At 41.6% G+C, this 17,773-nt stretch overlaps 1 protein-coding gene across 1 annotated transcript in view; it reads right to left on the bottom strand.

Annotated features, from left to right (window-relative positions):
• BCAP31 (B cell receptor associated protein 31) overlaps window positions 1–17,773 on the bottom strand; it is a 50,991-nt gene that overhangs the window by 11,398 nt on the left and 21,820 nt on the right. The window contains exon 6 of the mRNA XM_070741353.1: window positions 6,347–6,473. Within this exon, the coding sequence (XP_070597454.1) occupies window positions 6,347–6,473 (127 nt within the window). The remainder of the gene's footprint in view (window positions 1–6,346; window positions 6,474–17,773) is intronic.

The following is a 17,773-nucleotide window of genomic DNA, read 5'->3' as shown; positions in this document are numbered from 1 at the left end:
ATTCTGTTTAGGTAAGGAAATATCTCTGAAACAATGGTGATAGATTCTAGATTCTAAATTGTACCAGCAATTCTACAGTGAAATATCAGAGCATTTATCCATAAGGTGATGCTTAAACAAATGTAGGTCCATAATTCCAACCACACAAATAAATTTACAAAATAATTGCTGAAGTAGAAGAATTTTTGTCTTTTAAGACCTTAAGCCAAGAACAATTCAAAAATATCAATGAGTTGAAGCACTTTCTAAGGAGGAATAGACCAAAATATTTCCAAATGAATGTGCAGGACTGAGCAACAAGTACCGGAAATGATTAATTGAACTAATCCTAAAAAAAATTCATATTTTTTTCCTAACAGAGTGAATGTTAGCCTAGTATATTTAATAAAGAGATGACAGGGTGCACTGCTCTGCATATTGCTTTCTAAAAACTTTATAAAATAATTTCTTTGTACATTAATAGGCTGTACAGAAGATGAAGATTGTACTATAGGTCACAGTACCGCAGGATTATGGATAGTTTTAAATTGCTCACAAGCTTTGCTTTGCTGTTGAACTTTTGGAAATATGAAATAAGCAGGCAAACTGTAATTTTCAAAATGAGGCAAGGAAGCGTTATTATCTTGGTTATTTCAAGATTTTTCTTTGCTTTTTGTTATATAAGGTGGGAGCCAAAAGAGTGGAAAATAATGTAAACCATGACAATTGCCAATAGGAACCAATGAGCACCTGTTCTACCAAGTACCTTCTGATAACATACTTGATAGAAAATACAAGGCATGCATAATTCTTTTAACTCAACATGCTTTGTGGGTATAGTTAAGATGAAAGCTACTCCACGTCTCCCTTTTAGAAAGGAGGGTAGAAGTAAAATAAGATCCTGAATCAGCCCTGTTCAGATGTTCAATTTTGCACAATATAGTAAACAACCTCACACACACACCTATTTTTCTGCAATATCCAGTCTCTAGCTTTTTGATAAAGTTTTTATTGTGTTTCTCTATTTTTGTTTTTCTGTTTTTGGTTGATTGTTAATATATTTATTTGTTGCATGTTACCCAGAGTCCTTTGAGATAGAGTCGTTTGTAAGAACTGTTAAATAAACATCTAAGTTAAATTTCTATAAAGTGAAAGATGAAATCCTAGTGATGCCTTCATCAATTCAATGCCTCCCAGATAGGCTGGGCTACAAGTTCCAGAATTCCCAGCCACAAAGCTAAGATTACACTGGCTAGGAGTTTTGAGAATTCACCTGCCACTGATCCGTTGAGGAGTGAAAATACTGCAATTTGAATGAAATGTTTGAAATGGAGTTTTTTTCTAGGTTGGAAACCAGCTCTCCTTCACAGTCCCAAGATCAGAATGCATCCCAGTACCAATGACAAGCATTGGAAAATTTGCTGCTCAATTTTATGGGTTCCCATCTTATTGCAGATGATGAAAGGAACAACATTAGACAAATTAAACTACTTAAAAGTAGGCGCCCTTGCAAACCAACATGTCTTCTTTTTAACTTCTACAAAGACTTTCAAAGTAGCATAACTCCCCTTTTACCACAAGTGCTAACAAGACAGAGGATTTTTATACCCACTACTTCATTTCAGATTCAAATCGTGACATCACCCACATAGTAGCTAAATTTGTCACTGCAGCAGTTAAAATGAGGCAATAGTTAACTTCAGACTCAACCTGATAACGTCTTTGGACCATTTCATTTTTCTTTGTAAATTAAATGTAGCCCACTCCCCCATCCCACACTGTAATGTTGTTAAGAATTGACCGTTCATCTGGTCATTGATTTGACCAGATTCAAAATTCAATTTTAAAAAATTGAATTTGAATATTTATATACTGCCTCTTATAGAGAGCTGAAGGCGGGAGACATTGTACTCCCTCCTATTTTCACCCAAACAACCCTGCGAGGTAGAGGCTGGGCTAAGAGAGAAGGAATGGCCCCAAGTAACCAGGTGAGCTTAGGAGGCTGAAAGTAGACACCTGGGTCTCCTTGTTCCTGGAAGAAGACCTGCTCCACTAGACCACACTGGTGCCTGTGAGAAATTAGCCCACAGTCCACCCTTTAAGACAGAGAACTGCCTGTGCGTATGGAACACTGTTTGCAGGGGGGGAAGCCTTTGAATGGGCCTGCCAAACTACGAAGCTTTTTGGCCTCTTAACAAGTGAGGGATCAGCACCAGGTGGAAAACATGCTACACTCTTTGACAGCTATAAAAGGCCATGCTGCGAAAAGAGAGAAGCCACTTCACCCGGGCAGGCACAAGCAGCTGTTCCACTACTGGATCACCCAAGTGTCCTAAAAATAATGCAAACCAAAAAAAAAAAGCACACCCATCTAGAAGACCTCCTGAATGCTCCTTGTGGTTACAACACAGCAATCTGGCGCTATCCATCTGCCCGGCTACTATGCCATTTGATCAGCTGGGGCTGGAAACCGGGGGGAGAATACACTGAAGCGTTATGCAAACCTACTCAGGATAGCAAAGGTCAGTTGCCACCCAGAACTTCTCAGTTCCAGGATTCCTCTAGGGCTGATGTCAACTCTGTATATGGGACCCAGAGGATCTGCTCAATTGATACTGCAATAGAGAGGAGTAGTCACATGTCAGGGAGGGAATGACATACTATAGCGCTCCAAGATTTGTAGACCACCTGTCTCCAACTTCCCTAGGGTGGGAGGGTATGTATGTATGTACGCATGTAATTTATTTATTTATTTAATTCATATGTCAAATTTAGAAACCACCCCTCTCTCAAAGCAAATATTTGTGAGACCGCCTTCTGCCGCATGAATCCCAGCAATCGGTTAGGTCCGAGAGTCGGCCTTCTCCAGGTCCCATCAACTAGACAATGTCATTTGATGGGACCTAGGGGGAGAGCCTTCTCTGTGGGGAGGCCGCCCTTCTAGAATCAGCTCCCCCAAAGATTTGTACTGCCCCCCCAACCTTCCGTAAGAGTCTAAAGACTCATCTATGCCCCAGTATAGCCCCCTGGCCGACAAATGACATGTATGTTGTTGTTAAGTGGATATAATTGATTTTTAATAATGGGTATTTTAGTTTAGATTAGTGGGTTCATGTTAATTGGATTTGGATTTGTATCGTATTGTTCTTTTATATGTTGAGAGCCGCCCTGGGTCCTCGGAGAGGAGCAACATATAAATCCAATAAATAAATAAATAAACAAACAAATAATAAACTCTGGACGATGTACAATGATGGCTGTATTAATGAGCAGTTGGGTGTTGCGAGCTACCCTGATGAACACTGCAATGAATGCCCCATGCAGCTCTATAGTATCACAAACAGACCGTCCAAAGTGCGTCTATGTATTTAGTGTTTAGGACGTTGTTTGTGAGAAGCAACAACTGAGTTACAAAGCCAGCGTTGTTGGTCTTTGAAGCAGGTGTCCTTATTATCGGAGAGAACTCCTCCGTTATCTCTCCTTCTCTTTCTCACATTCAGTACTTGCATTGTATATTTCTGCAAGCATGCCAAGCTTCATGGGAATGTCCTTATTAATTATCTCAGAAGAATGTAAACTGAAGACTTCAGCAAAACAGTGCTATTGTCCTTGAATATGGATGTATAACTAAATATGCATAAGAGAATAACAAGAAGATAGGCAGAACCAGAGAAGGAACAATAGCCTGGCAGTAGGATGAAGGCAGTTTAACACTCATGAGCCTCCTTTTTTGTGTGTGGCCAAAACACTTTCAAATCACAATTACCAGAAGTGAGTGGCTTACTTTGCCGCACAAATATATTTACTATAAGCTCCATGATAGAATTAGTAACATCTTAATAATTTAAGTGAAGGATAAACCATCTCTCTCAAAAATAAAGTCTAGGCAAAGAAAAAAAGGGGGTGGAGGAATATTCTGGACACAGTCTCATGTGTGATATACCACAGTCTGCATTTATTGCTAAGGCTGAGATCACACTTAGCACTTGACATTTGAAAAGTTGCCCCTCCTTGGTCTAGACCAGGGGTAGGCAAAGTTGGCTCTCTATGACATGTGGACTTCTAGCTCAGGAATTCTGAGAGTTGAAGTCAACAAGTCATGGAAGAGCCAACTTTGCCTACTCCTGGCCTAGACCATGATAGAAACATAGAAACATAGAAGTCTGACGGCAGAAAAAGACCTCATGGTCCATCTAGTCTGCCCTTATACTATTTTCTGTATTTTATCTTAGGATGGATATATGTTTATCCCAGGCATGTTACTGTGGATTTATCTACCATGTCTGCTGGAAGTTTGTTCCAAGGATCTACTACTCTTTCAGAAAAATAATATTTTCTCATGTTGATTTTGATCTTTCCCCCAACTAACTTCAGATTGTGTCCCCTTGTTCTTGTGTTCACTTTCCTATTAAAAACACTTCCCTCCTGAACCTTATTTAATCCTTTGACATATTTAAATGTTTCAATCATGTCCCCTCTTTTCCTTCTGTCCTCCAGACTATACAGATTGAGTTCATTAAGTCTTTCCTGATACGTTTTATGCTTAAGACCTTCCACCATTCTTATAGCCCGTCTTTGGACCCGTTCAATTTTATCAATATCTTTTTGTAGGTGAGGTCTCCAGGACTGAACACAGTATTCCAAATGGGGTTTCACCAGCACTCTATATAGCGGGATCATAATCTCCCTCTTCCTGCTTGTTATACCTGTAGCTATGCAGCCAAGCATCCTACTTGTTTTCCCTACCACCTGACTGCACTGTTCACCCATTTTGAGACTGTCAGAAATCACTACCCCTAAATCCTTTGATGATGGCGAACCTTTTTTAGTTTGCATGCCTTCCCTGAACCCTCCAGAGTGCAAAAACCAGCACAACGGCAAACTGGGAGTGCGTTTTTCTAAACTTCCGGTTTGCCTGCTGGGTGGTTTTTCTTTGCCTCTGAGGCTTTAGGGAAGTTTCCCTGAAGCGTCTGGACGGGGAAACGGCCTTTCCCAAGGCTGAAAATCAGCTGACACACACTGGAACTGAAACATGGCAGTCTCGCATGCCCTCTGAAATGGCTCCATGTGCCACCTGTGGCACACATGCCATAGGTTCACCATCACGGGTCTAAACAAAAGCAGAGAAATAGGAGCAGCCCTCCTATACATAGCTATTGTCTGCCGCACGAATCCCAGCGCCCGGTTAGGTCCCACAGAGTTGGCCTTCTCCGGGTCCCGTCGACTAAACAATGTCGTTTGGCGGGACCCAGGAGAAGAGCCTTCTCTGTGGCGGCCCCGACCCTCTGGAACCAGCTCCCCCCAGAGATCAGAACTGCCCCCACCCTCCTTGCCTTTCGTAAAGTTCTTAAGACCCATCTCTGCAGTCAGGCATGGGGGAACTGAGACATCTCCTCCGGGCCTATACAGTTTATACATGGTATGTTTGTGTGTATGTTTGCTTTTAATAATGGGGGTTTTAGCGTTTTTTAAATTATTAGACTTGTTCTTACATTGTTTTTGCTATTGTTGTGAGCCGCCCCGAGTCCACGGAGAGGGGCGGCATACAAATCAAATCAAATCAAATCAAATCAATAAATAAAATATTGTGTTCTCGCTTCTGCAGAAAAGGTTGTGCTCCCAAGTTTTATTCAACCACGTTCCACAGTTCAGGTTCTTTTGGCTGAAATGTGTAGTCTTGCATGGATCAGTGTGAACAAAGGATGTTACATCATCTTAAGCCAGAGATCAGCTGGGGAAGAGGAAGAAGGAACTGAACAAAGTCCTTGCAGAAGAGGCATATTGTTTTTAGGCAAGTGAGCTTGAAAACAGCCCCAGTTTCTTGCCAACAGTTGGGCTGGTTCTTTCAACACTGCTGAAAGAAAAACGACCATAAAGAGCTGGAAGGAGATATCTCACAAAGTGATCTCTGCCCTTAGGGTCAATTTAATCAGAAAGCAATTAATTTTACAACTGGGCAGAACCTGCAGGGTAAGGGAAACCATAACCACATGACTCCAGAGAAAGACTGGTGTGTGTACAAACAAATGTTCCAGGCTTGCTAACTGATTCCCAACTTTGATGCCAAGTTTGATGCCAAGTGGATTATTTAAAGCCAACAGGAGGAACAGGTTCAAGATTGTACATGAGGAAGGCACATGGGTATACAGTGCTAGTTATAAATAGGTACTATATCACCCCTTCAGTAGCTTCCAACCTTAAGAGTCAACTGTGCAAAATTTGGAGTAGGGGACAGACAGAAAACAAGAGAGTTGCTCAAGCAAGTTATTCTTTCTTCCTCTAAACTGCTGGAAATTTGTCCTCTAAAGTATATAAGCTTCAGGGTGACCTACATGACCCCTTTCATGCCTGAAGCTTCAGCTCTCACCTTTTTTGGTAGCGGTCAAATCATCCTGTAGTTTCTTGATTTCAGCCTGCAGAGTCCGGTTTTCTTCCTCCGCCCCAATGCCCTTCATGTCCAGGTCGGCCACTTCCACCCCTGCCAGCTTCAGTTCCTGCAAGTAAAAGGAGAAATGATGCTGAAATGATGGACAGCATGAATAGAATAGAATAGAACAGAATATAATTCTTTATTGGTCAATTGGACACATAAGGAATTTGTCATTGGTGCATATGCTCTCAGTGTGCATTAAAAAAAAAGATACATTTGTCAGGAATCAGGAGGTACAACATTTAATGACTGTCATAGGGTAAAATCATTAAGTGTTGTATCTCATGATTCTTGACAAATAAGTTGGGAGAAAGGAACTCTGACCACCTGAGATCATGTTCCCCAAAAGAGAAGTCTCCTGGCCTTTCCTGTAAGCATTTGGGATGTTGCTTATGAGCAGGAAAACCCAGAATTCAGAAGAACCCAGTCTCTCCCAAAGTAGCTGTTCTGTCGGGCTCTCTGGTAGACTCCTCCCAAAAATTCACAGGTACAAATTTCAGACACACACACGTTTGAAAATTCAAAACAATGCTCTTTATAATGAAAATTCGCTTAAACCAAGCCCTCTTTTGGTATAGCAAAGAGCACTTGTCTCCAAACAAACTGGTAATTTGTACAAGTCCCTTATCAGTTCTGTGATACTTCGCTTGCAGCTGTGAGGCAATTCACAGTCCTTCTTCTTTCACAAAGTGAAACACACTTTGCTCTGGTTTAGTTTCAAAGCGGCGAAAAATCAGCACGCAAAAGGTCAAAGTCAGTAAAGCAGTCACGAAACACAAGGATCAGATAATCCTCCACAATGGCCAAACCCACAGGCTGCTATTTATAGCAGCCTCACTAATTACCACAGCCCCACCCAACCACAGGTGGCCTCATTTTCTTTGATAATAATCTCTCAGTTGTTGTTGCCTATGCATCGCTCTACGCATGCGTGGCTGTATCATTAACTCTTGTTCCAAATCCAAGGAGGAGCTAGATAATTGATCTCCTTCTGAGTTGTCTGCCACACTCCTCCTCCCTGTCACTCATGTCTTCTTGGTCAGAGGAGCCTTCATCATCAGATTCCACCGGGGGCAAAACAGGCCTGCAGCATGTGGATGTCTCCCCCACATCCACAGTCCTTGGGGCAGGAGCTGGGCCAGAGCTAACCACAACAGTAGCAGAATCACAACTCCTGTCTTACCCAACTCTCAGACTCATGTGCTGTTCCATATCTTTTTTTCCTGAGGCTCCCAGAAACAGTACCAATGTAATTCAACAGTGTGCATCACATGATGTATAGCTTACCTGCATTTGGTTTGCATTACATGCTTCCAAACAGATGTCACACCTGGACAAAATCCCACTCTCCCACCCACCCAAAATCACATAGAAATTACTGCTAATACCATGAACTACCATCACTGACTGGACACACAGTGCCTCCCCACCGCCACACCCTCAATCTCTTCTGATCAGCATTCTGGCCAAGTCCCTCTCCAGCTACAGCAGATGTCCTCAGAGGCTGCGGGTAGATAAATCGTTACGGTAAAGCAGTCATTCTGGAAAGCTATGAATAGATTCCGTCAGAGGTTTTGCAAGGCAAGGACAAGAATATGCAGCTAGGTGGTATCTTTTTGTACTCTCAGCCAAAAGAGCTATTGCAAAGGGACAATAATTGAACTTATGGCAAATTGCTTGGAGAAAGAAGCACTTAAGTGCCGGGCCTGTCTCTTAAGTGGGACTCTGACCAAGTTCATTTCGGGAGGGACTCAAGTTGTCACAGTATAGGCGGTCCTTGACTTTTGACCATAATTAGAAACATAGAAACACAGAAGATTGATGACAGAAAAAGACCTCATGGTCCATCTAGTCTGCCCTTATACTATTTCCTATATTTTATCTTAGGATGGATATATGTTTATCCCAGGCATGTTTATATTCAGTGAATGTGTCTGCTGGAAGTTTGTTCCAAGGATCTACTACTCTTTCAGTAAAATAATATTTTCTCCCGTTACTTCTGATTTCCCCCCCCAACCAACCTCAGATTGTGCCCCCTGGTTCTTGTGTTCACTTTCCTATTAAAAACACTTCCCTCCTGAACCTTATTTAACCCTTTAACATATTTAAATGTTTCGATCATATCCCCCCTTTCCCTTCTGTCCTCCAGACTATACAGATTGAGTTCATGAAGTCTTTCCTGATACGTTTTATGCTTAAGACCTTCCACCATTCTTGTAGCCCGTCTTTGGACCTGTTCAATTTTATCAATATCTTTTTTGTAGGTGAGATCTCCAGAACTGAACACAGTATTCCAAATGGGGTCTCACCAGCGCTCTATACAGTGGGATCACAATCTCCCTCTTCCTGCTTGTTACACCTCTAGCTATGCAGCCAAGCATTCTACTTGCTTTCCCTACCGCCTGACTTGCATTTCACCCATTTTGAGACTGTCAGAAATCACTACCCCTAAATCCTTCTCTTCTGAATTGAGCCCAACATTTCCGTTGCTAAGCGAGACATTTGTTCAGTGAGTATTATTACATTTTTACGACCAATCCTGCCACGGTTGTTACGTTTATTCCATTTTTATGACCATTCCTGCCACTGCAGTTGTTCAGTTAGTTACACAGTTATTAAGTGAATTTAGCTTCCCCCACTGACTTTGCTTATCAGGTTGCAAAAGGTGATCACATGATCCCAGGACACTGGGTTCGTCATAAATACACGAATCAGTTACCAAGTGTTTGAATTTTGAGTATGTGATGGTGAGCATACCGCAAGGTGAAAAACAGCCGCATGGCCCTTTTTCAGTGCTGTTGTAACTTTGAATGGTGACTACATGGAACCGCTGTAAAGTTGAGAAGTACCTGTAGCTCATGTGCACAGTACTATTCAGTCATTCCTGTCCAAAGCAGACTTTCCTAATGATGTTGGACTACAACCCTGTTACACACCAGTATCTGACACAACCAGAAATGACGTCTGGAGTTGTTTTGTGGCAAGAGAAGACACAAAAAATAAATCACGGTAAAAGGCAAATCAACAAGATTCTCAAGATACAGAACCAATCTTTCAATGGCACAAACAGGCCCTCTCTTCCTCCATCTTCACAGGTCTACAAATTTTTCCAATCACCGCAGTTGACCTTGTACTTTTCTGAATCATTCTTTTGTTCTGATTTCAAAAATGTATCTAGTTTTTCTGCAGCAGGTATAGTTTCCACAGAGCAGCATCATTATTAGAAGGTATAGGAAATATACTGGCGACATTAAGAAAACAGGAACATCAATACAATAACGTAATGACAAAAATGCTTCTATATCAGAAACTTTATGTGATAGAGCAAAACTAAGCCTATTTTTGGAATCAGCACATCAAACTCTGTAAAACAGACATATTACCTTTGCTCATGATTTTTTGTGTGTGTGTTGAGCAGTGTAATAAATCTGCCCATCTGTCCCTGAAACTGCTAACCATGGGAGTTGTATAAACCTGACTGTGGCCTGCAATCAATTGTTGTAATTGACTGGGGAGGTTAAAGATTGTAGGATTAGATGCACATAAGTCATGTAAGCAAGATGTTTTCATAATTTATGCATGGTATGTTTGTGTGTATGTTTGGTTTTTAATAAGGGTTTTTAGTAATTTAAATATTAGATTTGTTATATGCTGTTTTTATTATTGTTGTATGCCGCCTCTACAGAGAGGGGCGGTATACAAATCAAATCAAATCAAATCATAAATAAATTTATTTAGATTACTTAGAAGACTCGGGGCGGCTCACAACACGTGGAAACAAATCATAAATAATCTGACAATTTAAAATATTAAAGATTTTAAAAAAGACCCCATATACTAACAGACATACACACAAGCATACCATATATAAATTAAACATGCCCAGGGGAAGATGTTTCAGTTCCCCCATGCCTGACGGCAAAGGTGGGTTTTAAGGAGTTTACGGAAGGCAGGAAGAGTAGGGGCAGTTCTAATCTCCGGGGGGAGTTGGTTCCAGAGGGCCGGTGCCGCCACAGAGAAGGCTCTTCCCCTGGGGCCCGCCAACCGACATTGTTTAGTTGATGGGACCCGGAGAAGGCCCACTCTGTGGGACCTAATCGGTCGCTGGGATTCGTGCGGCATAAATAAATAAATAAGGTGCTTTTAAAAAAAACCTAGGTACCTATTTGAGTGTTTATATTGATTTGCATTAATTGATCTCGAAACAGTGTGGACAACAGTCCTCTTCTTTTTTTTCCTCAACCATGGCAACTTTTAAGATTTATTAATTTGACTTATATGCCGCCCAATCCCACAGGACTCAGAAGACGTGTGGATTTCAACTCCCCAAGTGCCCCAGCCGGCATAATTGAAGTGGAAGAGCATTTGGTGTAGAATGAGAAAACTGAATTTTCCAGAAGAAAGAATGATTAATGCGGACGGTGAAATTAATGGAGTTGGCGGAGCAGGTGAAATTGTCTGCTTTGATTAAAGAAAGTAGTCTTTATCTAGCTTGTTTTAGCTGGGAAACTACCCCGGGATTTTTGTTTTTGCTTGAAACTGAAATAAATGAAATTTTAACCTTGGGTTTTGATGATTGGGCTTTTTCATGAAGATAGTAGCGCCCTTTGTTATGGCTTGTTCTAGTACAAAGGCTCATCAAAGTTTACTTGTTTGCCTGTACTGAAGAAAGATGGAAGTTTCTTTCCCCCATTTTGGTCTGCACTTCCCAATTTTACTTTCCCCACCACCTCCTTTCCCATTTTCTTTTAAATTATATTTTCTTTGCTTTTTGGAATGCTATTTTAAATTTAATAAAGGGTTTTTTGGAGGGGGGTATAAAATGAAAGACTGGCTAAGGAACAGGGTTGGATGAGGCTTTTAAAAAAATATTTGAACTGGGAAAGCCTTTAATTCATGGTTTAGTTTCTGTGAGCAGCAGCATACTCATAAAGAGACAGGAGTGAGAGCTGGATTTTTGCAATGCTATGCGCAGAAAAAAAAATGTCATATGAAATTCTCACCAGAGTTTCACACGCCTATGTGGAATGACCTGATTCTGTGTATAACTTTTGTCCTTTACTTCCAAGAGCCTGGCATTCCTCCCACTCCACTGCTAAAATGCAAGTCATGGCAAATAACCGATGGATTTCAGCCAATTTTTCTACTAGCCATTTCCCCAGCATATCTGATGACTAATAAAAACCATTCTTCCCACAGGTGTTCCAGCAAAAATGTATTGCATAAACAAATTTTACATAGCAACCTCAAAAAAACCCCCCAAAATACCCTTCACTCTTGTTTCAGTGTCTTATAAGTTACGAAAGGATTTTATTTTGTGTAGGATAAAATTGTTTGTACAAGAGCCATTTGGAATAGACTAAACGCCCAAATAAGCTAGCCGTTTTGTATATCCTTTGTGGCAGAAATAATTAAATAAATTATGGACTATTTCTAAAATAAGTAATTATTTTTTCTACCATGATTAACTGGATACTACCGGTATTAGGAAAGCAAGACAAGAGGGCAATAGCCTTCCAATGGAGTTCTCCAGATTATTCTGACTTGGAAATAGCATATAGCTATCGGGATCTGTAGCTACTCCTAGCATTTTATCCATCCACTCCAAAGTTTATGCTGTGTATTTTGCATTTACATTAGTTCAAGCTGGTCTAAAATCACTACTACATAGTTATCACAGAACAACATGCCTATCAACGCAGAAGCCAAGTAATGTAGAACACAAAGGGGAAATATTTTTTAAATTGCTTGTTCTTAGACAAGATTTAGTTGCCTTACATGCATAATCTCCAGAAATGTGATGGCAGAGACCCTATCCCAGTTCCCAACGTTTTGAAGAAATACAACTCCCATCTATTTCTCAAGCCATGCACAGCTGGAGTGAATGATAATGAATGTTTTAAATTGTTTTAGAATTTTTAGGATTTTTTAATTACCGTATATTAATTGGATTAGATGTACTACTATGTCTTTATATATGCTGTGAGCCGCCCTGAGTCCTCGGAGAGGGGCGGCATACAAATCCAATAAATAAATAAATAATAAAGGGTAGTATGTGATTTCAATCCCAAATGGGAAACTTCAAGAGCATAACCTCTCTGTCCAAACCAAGTAAAGGCAACCGATGTGAGAAAAATATACATGGCATCGGGCCAGATTACTTGTGGGACCGCCTACTGCCGCACAAATCCCAGCGACCGGTCAGGTCCCACAGAGTTGGCCTTCTCCAAGTCCCATCAACTAGACAATGTCAGTTGGTGCATCCTAGGGGAAGAGCCTTCTCTGTGGGGGCCCCAGCCCTCTGGAATCAACTCCCCCCCCCCAAGATTTGTACTGCCCCCACCCTCCTTGCCTTCCACAAGACTCTTAAGACTCATTTGTGCCACCAGGCCTGGGGCTATTAGATTCTAGCCCCCGGGGCCGATGAATGTGCCGAGAGAAAGTTGATTGAATGGGAATGACTGTCTTTTTGTGGTTTTGAATTTTTTAGATTTTGTATTTAATTAATTGGATCTAAAATGCTATACATCTTTGTTGTAAGCCGCCCCAAGTCCTCGGAGGGGGGCAGCATAAAAGTCCAATAAATAAATAATAAATAAATAAAAGAGCAATTAAACTTTTGCCTCAATCCCAATTAGTGATTTCAACCCTACAAGACAAAGTCTATCTGAAGGTTTCACAAAAGACAACGTTTGCCAGGAGGGAAAGGCAACGGAGGAGATATAAGCCAATGTCCTCTGTTATCTCTACCTTTGCCAATCTGAAACATAAGGAACAATTTGCAATGTAATCACCAACCTTGAACAACATCTGTATGCAGTTACAATTACACTTTATCGTTACATATTTACAGCCACAATGTTCAATGCCTCTTTCTATCTAGGGAGGTCAAGGCTATCAGCTACTGATGTCATTTTAATTAACACCACACTCAAAAAACCCCCAATCCTGCCATGTTGAAAGACTTTGCCCTTGCAGCAACTATAGATATTAGGTTAGGCTGCCCCCTCGTGGTTTATTTATCCACAACACAATTTGTATAGTGAAATTTTAAAGGGTGGGAAAGTTGACTTTTGAGTAGACACTGAAGGCAGAATGTGTACCTCAAGGGAAAATACACCGATCAGGGCATCCAGAATTCTACTAATTCTTCCATTAAGCCTGAAACTAATATTGTTGTCCATCCTAAAGCAAAGACTTCCATTTTTATTAGAAAGTAGAAATAATAATAATAATAATAATAATAATAATATTATTATTATTATTATTATTATTATTATTATTATTATTATTATTATTATTATTTAGGTTTGTATGCCGCCCCTCTCTGAAGACTCGGAGCGACTCACAACAACAAAACACAGTACAAATGCAATGATTAAAAAACCATTTAAAACCCTTAATATAAAAACAGTCATACATCCCAGACAAACCATACATAAAGCGGAAACGGCCTGGGGGAATCAATTTCCCTATGCCTGACGGCAGAGGTGGGTTTTAAGGAGTTTGTGAAAGGCAAGTAGGGTCGGGGCCGCCACAGAGAAGGCTCTTCCCCTGGGTCCCGCCAGACGACATTGTTTCGTCGACGGGAGCCGGAGAAGGCCAACTCTGTGGGACCTAACCGGTCGCTGGGATTTGTGCGGCAGAAGGCGGTCCCGAAGTAACACGGTTGTTAAGTGAATCTGGCTTCCCCATTGATTTTACCTCGCAAAAGGGGATCACAATGACCTTGGGGCACTGCCATGGTGATAAGTACGAACCAGTTGCCAAGCGTCTGAATTTTGATCACATGATCACGGGGATCCTGGAAAGGGTATCACTGCGAAAAACAGTCCTAAGTCACTTTTCTCAATGCCCTTGTAAGTTCAAACCGTCACTAAGTGAACTGTTGTAAGTCAAGGACTACCTGCACTCTTAGGGTTGAATCCTCGTCACTCCTCTAAACCTAACAAGAGCTCCCACTGCCCACAGACTCTACTCCAGTAGGAAACACAGGGCTCCCAGCATAATTTAATTTATTTGTCTTACCTGCGTAGGACTCAAGGCAGCACATAAACCAAAACTCAACAGTTTTGCCTGATCTTTCCTTCTCCCTAAAATTTAATCGTCTTGTTTTAACTCAAGAGTTAAATTCTCAGCCTTGAAAGTCGCCTTGAACTTCACTTCTTTGTTGGGAGACACCCAGCCTTTCAAAGGCTTAACTACAAGAGTGTGAAGAAAAGGGGTGCTTGCCTCTCCCGGCTGCCCCGTCTTACAAGTGACCCCATGCCGTTCTACGCACACATGCTTGCAAAAAATAGATTTTTGTGATGTGCTCCATTGCCACTTCCCAGGAGGAAAAGCACTCCCGAAAGAACAAAGTAGGCCATTGGGACAAGATCCATTTTGATCATGAGAAACTGGAGGAGGAGTCACAAAGCCAGGCTGCAGAGCCAAGAGTGGCTCTATTCTTTCTCTCTCCTCTCTCTCTCTCCAGTAAATCACTTTATACCTGGATGCAAAAAGTCAACAAAGTCATTGCCGGCCAACCGTTGCTCTTCTGTTTCTATTGGGGCAGAATCGGAATCACAAAGACATCGGTGCAAATTGACAGGCACATACTCTGGCAGGCTCAGTCCCCAGAGCCCTTGGCCCAAAAGAACGATCGGAAGCGGATTCTCTTAAAGCTGTAACCCAGATTACATCCCCCTCTTCTACCCTCAGTCACTTTTCCTCCCAATGTATCTTCTGATATATATGCACAGTGGTACCTCTACTTAAGAACTTTTCTAGATAAGAACCGGGTGTTCAAGATTTTTTTGCCTCTTCTTAAGAACCATTTTCTACTTAAGAACCTGAGCCCAGAAAATTCTCCCAGGAAATTTGAGAGGGGCATGAAGGCCCGGCCAGTTACCTGCCATTCTCCCTTTAATCCCGGCCATCTGGGCTGCCAGAGGAGCCTTTTGGTGGCGCTTAAGGAGGCTTTGGCAGTCCAGAGAGAACAAAGCATTTTCCTTTCACTGGGCACTTGGAGAGGGAATAAACTCTGCCAGCGCCCAGAGAAAAGAAACGCTCCCTTCGCTCTGGGCAGCCGAGGAGTCACCACAGCGAAGGAAAGGCACTGGCTACAAAGCGAGCAAGCGAGAGGGGGGCCCTTCAGCATGGGAAGGAAGAGGAAGCAGGTAGCAGCAGCCAGTGTATGGGAGGCAGTGTACTGGAGGCAGCTGGGTGTATTGGAGGCGCGTGCTCCTCCTCGCCGCCTCAGAGTTCCTGTTTTTCTTTTTTTTTTTAAGCCTTAAAGTTTTGGATTTTTTTTATTCCCCTCACGTCACCTTCTTCCTTCAGCAGCGACTCTCTTCTTCTTCCTCCTCCTCCCACCCAAATTCTGAGCTTTTATTTGCTTTTACATTGATTCCTATGGGGAAAATTGCTTCTATTTAAGAACGTTTCTACTTAAGAACCTGGTCACGGAACGAATTAAGTACTTAAGTAGACGTTCCACTGTATTTGTTTTCAAATGTACAACGGTGTAAAGAGCGGAATGTGTTCTAGTTTCTTAGCAGCTCAGTCAACATCCTCCTTAACCCTTGTTTAAAAAAAAACCTCCAATTTTTCCCATTTAAGGATCCCCATGGGGAGAGCGAGTGCCTCCGCGTGCTTGACATTTACCTCTGCGGGCAAGAGTCGAATCACCCACAGTGTATTCTTGGAAGAAAAAAAGGGCCGAGAAGGACCCTAGCCAGCGATTAACCCCAATGCTGAGGTTAAGGCCATAAAAAGGGACAGAAAGACTCTTAGCCTGATAGGATTACAATGCCAAGCAGAAAGTGAGCCAATAAATCAGGCTCAGTCGGGGCAAGATCCCTGCATGCCTCTTGCCGCCCGACAGAGGCACCGCATTTGCGTTTACTCGCGGCAGAAAGCCTCCCAGGGGGAGCATGCCCGGTCCTGCCCCCTTGGTGGAAGGGAGGGGCACATACATGACACCATCTCAAAGGAATTTCTACAACCAGCCAGTTATCACAATCACACAGGCAGATTCCGTTCCGACTTAATTATAGTTCATAAAATCATATACCAAAATGTCCTACCTGTTAATGACTACTTCACCTCCAACCGCAACAACACACGAGCACGAAATCAATTTAAACTAAATGTCAACCGCTCCAAACTTGACTGCAAAAAATACGACTTCAGCAACAGAGTAATCAACGCCTGGAATGCACTACCTGATTCTGTGGTTTCTACTCCTAACCCCACAACCTTTAACCTTAGACTATCTACAATTTATCTCTCCTCCTTTCTAAGAGGTCTGTAAGGGGCGTGCATAAGCGCACCACGGTGCCTATCGTCCCTGTCCTATTGTCTACTTTTTATCATTACTTATCTAATGTTTTATATGTACAAATTATCACCCTATAATTGTTTGACAAATAAATAAATAAAAATAAATAAAAATAAAAATAAAATAAGATTTAGCTTTCTGAGACCTGAAAACTGAAACTGTTCTCAAGGAGCAACACATTTGCAACAGAGACATTGAGCACTGTGACACATCCGGGCCTGTGCATTTTTTAAAGCTGATTTTGAAAAGCTCCTAGGGGAAAAGTAGAGTCCTATTATTAACAACTAAATAATAATATAATTCAGTGCTTCTCAATTATTTTCTGTGACGAAAATAGGAAGAAATAAACATTTCACGCTTCCCCAACTCTCTGCCAGGACGATTGCTTCCAATATTTAGCACTCACATTTTTTCACAAACATAAGTGTAATGTGTTTAAGTGATGCCTTAATTTATTTCGCCACTACCAACATTTTTAGACACATTAAACTTAGTGGTCCTTCCTCGCCTCCCACAGTGAAGCCAAGCGCTACATGCGTTTTGTCATATTGCCCCATCTTAGCTTTCGGGAGACTTAGGTTTGTCTCATTATCTCCAACTCTCTCCTCCTTTCTTTTCTTCTCTGTTAAATATTTTTTCCATGGTGTCTCTTAAGGCAGTGTTTCCCAACCTTTTTTGAGCCACGGCACATTTTTTACATTTACAAAATCCTGGGGCACACCACCAACCCAAATGACACAAAATGACACCCCAAGACATTCTCCTCTCTTTTTCCATCCCTGTCTCCTCCCCACCCTTGTGTGTGTGTATGTGTGTATGTGTATGTGTGTGTAGACACTCTTGAACCATTTCCAAAAACAGGTGAGGGCTGGGTTTTTTCTCTCTCTTATTCTTTGGCTTTTTATCATATGCTTTAAATCAAGAGTCACTTCTCTCTCTCTTTTGTTTCTCTCTCTTTCTTCTCATTCTGTCTCAATCATTTTCTCATTTCTCTTTTTTCCTCCCCTTTTTGTTCATTTCTCTCTCTCTCTCTCTCTCTC

This window comes from Erythrolamprus reginae, chromosome 2 (assembly GCF_031021105.1).
Source record: "Erythrolamprus reginae isolate rEryReg1 chromosome 2, rEryReg1.hap1, whole genome shotgun sequence".
Classification (NCBI taxonomy): domain Eukaryota; kingdom Metazoa; phylum Chordata; class Lepidosauria; order Squamata; family Dipsadidae; genus Erythrolamprus; species Erythrolamprus reginae.
Note: the sequence above shows the minus strand (reverse complement) of the source record. Positions and strands in the feature narration are given on the sequence as shown.